We start from the raw sequence: 6,113 nt of genomic DNA on the forward strand, positions 1-6,113 counted from the left end.
GCCCGTTCGCGCGCGTTACGCTGGCCGCAGCCATGTCCTTCTGCTCCTTTTTCGGGGGCGAGGTGTTCAAGGATCACTTCCAGCCGGGTGAGCGGGGCCGGGGGGAACGGGGGGGGGGGCTCTCCGTGGGGTCTGGGGGTCCCCTTCTCCCCGGTGGGGCGGGCAAGGGGTGGCCCCCGAAAAAGCTGAATTCCCCGGGGTGAGTGTGTGTGTGGGGTGTCCTTCCTGTGGGGCATCCTCCACCCGTGGGGACCGGGCTGGGGGTTCCCTCTCTAGGGTCCTTTTTGGGGGATTCCCCCCATGGGGAGGGGAGATCCTGCCTATAAAGGTGGGGCTGGGGGGGGGGTGTCCCCCTATAGGGGTCCCTGGGAGGGACCCTGTCCTGCGGGGCTGGGCTGTAGAGGAGCCCCTATAGGGAATATGGGTCCTGCCCCACGTCCCAAAACCTGCCGCTCCTCTGCCTGGCCTGGGGGGGTCTGGCAGCAGCAGCTGGCTGTGGCCCATGTGGGAAAAGTCCAGCGTGGGTGGGTGTCCCATGTCACCCTGCTGACCGGTCCTCACCGCTGCCCCCCCCCCCCTCCAGCCCCCCCAATCCCTGGTAATCGCTGCTGGGAGCCGGCCGGGGGGCTGCCCCCAGCACTGACCCCTCTCCTGCCGCCCTCCCCAGGCATCTACGTCTGTGCCAAGTGCGGCCATGAGCTGTTCTCCAGCCGCGCCAAATACGAGCACTCGTCCCCGTGGCCAGCCTTCACCGAGACCGTCCACGAGGACAGCGTGTCCAAGCGCAAGGAGCGGCCGGGGGCTTTAAAGGTGACGATTCTGAAACATTTGGGAAGTAGCAAAAAAACCCAAAACCCCATGGGCTTTTTTTTTTTATGAGCCTGTCTGCTGAGAAAGACGGCTTGCTGTCAAACCCTCTCCTTGCGTTTCTAGGTGTCTTGTGGCAAGTGTGGCAACGGGCTCGGCCACGAATTCCTCAACGATGGGCCGAAGAGGGGGCAGTCCCGCTTCTGAATATTCAGCAGCTCGCTGAAGTTCATCCCGAAAGGTAAAAGCTGTGGCTTGGCAGCTGTTCCGCCCCACGTAGTTATTTTTGGGGAAGCTGCTGATAGCCAGGCCACACTGCGTGTGACGCGCTGCTTTCGGCAGAGCATAGCTAGCCATTGTTGTGGTTTAACCCCAGCCAGCAACTAAGCACCACACAGCAGCTCACTCACTTCCCCCGCCCCTCAGTGGGATGGGGGGGAAAATCGGGAAAAGAAGTAAAACTCGTGGGTTGAGATAAGAACGGTTTAATAGAACAGAAAAGAAGAAACTAATAATGATAACACTAATAAAATGACAATAGTAATAATAAAAGGATTGGAATATATACAAGTGATGCACAATGCAATTGCTCACCACCCGCCAATTGATGCCCAGTTAGTCCCCGAGTGGTGATTCCCCCCCACCCCCACTCCCCCAGTTTATATACTGGACATGACCTCACATGGTATGGAATACCCCGTTGGCCAGTTTGGGTCAGCTGCCCTGGCTGTCCCCCCTCCCAACTTCTTGTGCCCCTCCAGCCTTCTTGTTGGCTGGGCATTAGAAGCTGAAAAATCCTTGACTTTAGACTAAACATTACTTAGCAAAAACTGAAAACATCAGCATGTTATCAACATTCTTCTCATACCTGACTCAAAACCATAGCACTATACCAGCTACTAGGAAGATAATTAACTCTATCCCAGCTGAAACTAGGACACCGTTCAGATAAGCCAAGGAGCCACCTGCATCCTAAATAAATCTCACCTGCATCAGTCTGCCCAGCTGGCAGATCGGCAGGAGCTCCCTGACCTCCCACGGTGAAATGCAGAGCGTGCTGGAGCTCTTGGATGTGGCTGCAGGTCCCTGTGTGTCTGAGGGGTGGCTGAGACTTGGGGGTTTTCTGGTTTTCTGCTGGCGGTGCAAAGTGAGGGCAGGGAGCTTCTGCAGCAGCGTCAAAGGGGCTGGGAGAATTTGCTGGTTCACTCCTCGGGGAAGTAGGTGGGAGCTCTGAATATTTGCAGGTGCCCTACGGGTAGGGAGCGGGTCTGTGGTGAAGGGCAGGGCTTCTTGCTGTTGTGATTATCATGCTGTTTGCTTCCCCCGAGTCAGAAAAAGGCTTTGGGAGGCCAAGTTCAGGGCAGCACCCTGGCCACAACTTGCTTTCCTGCTTGTTGGACTACAATGGCTGTGAGATGTTAGCTGCATGTAGCAAAATAACCATATAAAAGGGGCTGGGGGTTCTGGAGCAAGATACACGAGCCCTGATTTTTTCTCCCCCCTCTTTTAGGCAAAGCAGACAAGGACCTGAAGGAGAAGTAAGCGAGCTGCTCTACTTGGCACATGGCTCTTGGGCTGATCCTGCATTCACACCCTGGGGCACACTGTCTGGTCAAGGGGGCACCGGGAGCAAAAGAAACTCCGAAGAAGCTCCTGGTTTCCCCGTGCCGGTTCCCTCTCAGGGCTGCTCCGATTTGGGGTGCCGGGAGGAGCACGGGGGAAGTGAGGGGAAAAATGGGGTTGCTGAAGCTATGTGCTTGCTGGGTGATGGGTTGTATGACCTTTGCCTGAGGGTGTTTCACACGAATTGAGGTGATGCAAAGGCTACAGCTCTTCATTTTACCCACCCTTACCCCCTCCCCAACCATCTGTTCTCCCCAGCATCCTCGCCTCTGCCGGCAGCAGCTACTGCTGAGTCCTTTCGGTTTTGTCCATTAAAGCAGCACGCGTGCCTGCGGTCCAGCCTCTGCTGAGCTCTGGGGCGGTTTTGCTGGTGACTTCAGCTGAGCCAGGACACCCTCCAGATCACAGCCAGGAGGGGCCGATTCTGCCGTGGCACTGATGCAATCCAGAGTCGCTCCACTGGCATTTCCGGGGAGTAACTCTGGATTAGCTGAGGTCAGAGTCTGGGTTAATCTCTGGTGCTATTCTGGGCTGAGATCATGGTATGAATTGCCCTATATAAACCCTTCCAGGGTGCTAGGGCAAGGATGATTTTATGATCCCACTAGACAGCATCCAGGTATTTTACCCCTATACCTATTTTGCACACAGTAGAGACAGTTCTAGATTTCCCGCGTCCTCTGGGCTTGATTCTGACTTGGCCTTACACCAGATTTATCACTGTGCTATGAACTCCAGTGGCACTAACGGTTCCTCCTTGCTGTACACTGGTGCAAGGGAGGCCAGAATCAGGCTCACGGGCTGCGCTTGGCACAACTCAGGCTTTAGGAATCACGTCTGTGTTCCCTCTGCGCTCGGAAGGGCTGTGACACTGATTTCTCCTTAAGTCGGCATCAGATTCGTGGCCTTCCCTCCCTGTCCCAGAAACCAAATCCTCCTCTGAAATCGATATGCTAGGATTTTTGAAGACCTTTTGCTGACCCGTGGGTCCAGTGGTGCAGCTCTAGTGCAACGCATGGGTGGTTTGGTGAGGCTGCGCTGCGGGTGCTGTTACGGTGCAGCTGCGCTCAGGGGCATGTCGGAGGCTTTTCTCTGCATGCGTTTTGCCTCAATCCCACCCTTACGAGGGCAGTGATAAAAAGTGCAACACGCCAGCTCATTACCTCGAGCTCATTGCTGGTCTTGTACCTCTTTCAATATTGAAAATAAAGCACTGATTCACTGTGTTGGAGAAATAACCTCTTCTCTTAAAAAGCACTAGTGATGGCACCCTGGTGCATCTGCCATGGGATTCCTTCTCTGCTCGGTTTTCCCAGTTTTGGATGCAAGGATGGGGAGGCCGCACCAGCGGTGGGATGCGTACGAGGCAAGTATAAATGCAGGTACAAATGCAGGGCAGGTTTCTGTGTCTCCAAAGCCCTGGCCAGAAGGCTGAGAGCAGATTTCACCTGATGTCTCCATCTCCAGCCACAGACCCGCATCCCTGGGTGCAGACCCGTGGTGTCTTGCATCCAGCATGGTCTCGCATCCCGAAGGGTTAGCCTGAGGTTGGTGCGTGTCGTTTTATCCCCTGCCTGTTACTGCTGCGCCAGGTTTTGCCATGTGAAAGGAGGATGCTGATGAATTGGAGGCCTTCCAGCATTCCCGGGGACAAAACTTTCATTGGGGAAGGTTTCCTTTTCACTCCAGTTAGCACTTTCTGCCCAACTGAAGCTGGTTTTAGCTTGTTTCATAGTGTGTTCTTGGTACCTTCTGGGCTGGCAGGATTTTCTGGGCAGAAGGGATCTGAGTTTTAGTAGTGTCTCACAACAGTTTCCCTGCATGAAGCTGCCTGCAAGACTGGAAGCTACAACCCTTCTCTGCCTCCCAAAGGTTCCTTCACCCCAGCAGGGTTGAATACCGGGTTCATGGAGGCTGGAGACTTAAGCTGGGCTTTGCTGGACTCCAGTTCCCTCCTCCAAGGGGGTAAAGTCTGCTCTGGAGCACAGGAGCCAGCACCATGTCTCCCTCCTGCCCTGCCACTGGCTCGTGCCCCGTGGCATCACCCTCACCACCTTCCCCATCTGCAGGATGACCTCTGGCTCTAACTACTAATCTGGTTCAAGCTGCTTTTCGACCGATTAATCCCCTGATCTGCTGCTTTGCCCCTGATCTGGTGACCTCCACGCGAGCCCAGGAGGGCAGGAGCTGCCCCTTCGCTTCCCACCCCGGAACACGACAGGACCATCCATCCCCAGGATGCCTCCCCGCTGCCCCTCGCCCACGGCACTGGGAAGGAAGATATTTTTGGGGTGGTTTCCCCAGAGATGCTGCAGTGGAAGGAAACTTCCTTGGGAGCGCCAGCGGCGAAGGGACGGCGATGATTCCTCCCACTCGTGGGTTCTCCAGCACCGTGTGCCACGGGGAACCCAGCCACAATTCCACGCTGCCTTGCAGTTCGTGGACGCAGGCACGGGAGGGTGCAAGTGCTTTTCCTAACCCTTCCCCAGGCGTTGCAAGGAGGGAAGGGATGAGGCTGGGGTGGGCACGGCAGTGGCTTCATCTTCCTGTGGATCCACCCGTGCAGCAACGAGAAGGAAAATTACCTGGAGCCCAAAAAACCTCAAGATGGTTTAAACAAGGATGGGATGTTTTTCTGGAAATCTGGCCGGAGCCACCGATGCCAGCAGGGATTTTGGTCAGGGGGATTGGCAGCACTCGGTGCTGAGGATGCAGGATGCGACCCTGCAGGGCAGATCCCATCATCCCTGCCCCTTCCCAGCTCCACCGAGCACCCCGGGCCATCCCGGGCACCGTGGGGTCCCTCGTCCTACCCCGGACCGCTGCGGGTGCTCGGAAACCTGCTCTGCTCTTCCCTGGCTCTGTGGCACTGGGCATCCCCATCGCATCCGCTGGGCTGCGGCCAGTCCTTCCCCTCTGCCATTCATCCTCATTTTATTATTACGCTAATGACAATTCTGGCTTAATAAGAGGATTTTGCTTAGTTGGACAAAAGCGGCCCCACATCAGCAACACGGGCTTAATGACAGAAATTGAATTACGTTACCAGGCCGACACAAACTTCCCTGGTTGTTTAAAAAATCATTAATTTCCTCTGCTGTAGCCTCCAGCTGACCTCCATTTTTAATTTTTTTATTTTTTTATTCACATGCCGTGAAGAGGACCTGCCTCTTTGACCCTCCTCGGGATGGCTCCAGCAGACGGCAAAGCAGCCAGAGCACGGCAAGATTTAGATTAATTCTCCTAATAACAACAACAAGCCCTATAGAAATTATGTTACACAAGGAAAAAGAAAATGACCTGGAGGCATTAGGAAGCTGTAATTACCGTTATTCCTTGGAGCCAGCGCTGCGGGAGAAGCGAGCCGGCTGGCCGGGCAGTCCTCTGGCCCGCACCTGGTTGCTTTTACTTGAAATTTTCACTTGTATTTCAAGTTGGCTGTCCAGGATGGCTCCTTCTGTTCTATTTGTGTCGTTTTATTTAATTTTACCCTTTGATCAACAGTTTTCCCCACTCCAGCTGAGCCCGCGGGCTGCCCTGTGCTGGCAGGTCTGCAGGTGTGGTGGCACACCGAGGGCAGGAGGAGGCTGTAAACACGCACCGAGACCCCAAAGCAGCACTTTTGGGGTTTTACACGTTGGGGCATCCCTCAGGCAAGGCAGCACAGCCTGATTTGGGGTGTT

At 55.1% G+C, this 6,113-nt stretch overlaps 1 protein-coding gene across 1 annotated transcript; it reads left to right on the forward strand.

The window, feature by feature from the left end:
- The first annotated feature begins 19 nt into the window (after positions 1–19).
- MSRB1 (methionine sulfoxide reductase B1) lies at positions 20–3,656 on the forward strand. The gene is made up of 4 exons (XM_030001492.1): positions 20–87; positions 668–810; positions 934–1,048; positions 2,318–3,656. Exons 1-4 carry the CDS (start codon positions 33–35, stop codon positions 2,347–2,349), a joined length of 345 nt encoding a protein of 114 aa, XP_029857352.1. The 5' UTR covers positions 20–32; the 3' UTR covers positions 2,350–3,656.
- Positions 3,657–6,113: the final 2,457 nt, after the last annotated feature.

Source organism: Aquila chrysaetos, chromosome 25 (assembly GCF_900496995.4).
Source record: "Aquila chrysaetos chrysaetos chromosome 25, bAquChr1.4, whole genome shotgun sequence".
NCBI lineage: Eukaryota > Metazoa > Chordata > Aves > Accipitriformes > Accipitridae > Aquila > Aquila chrysaetos.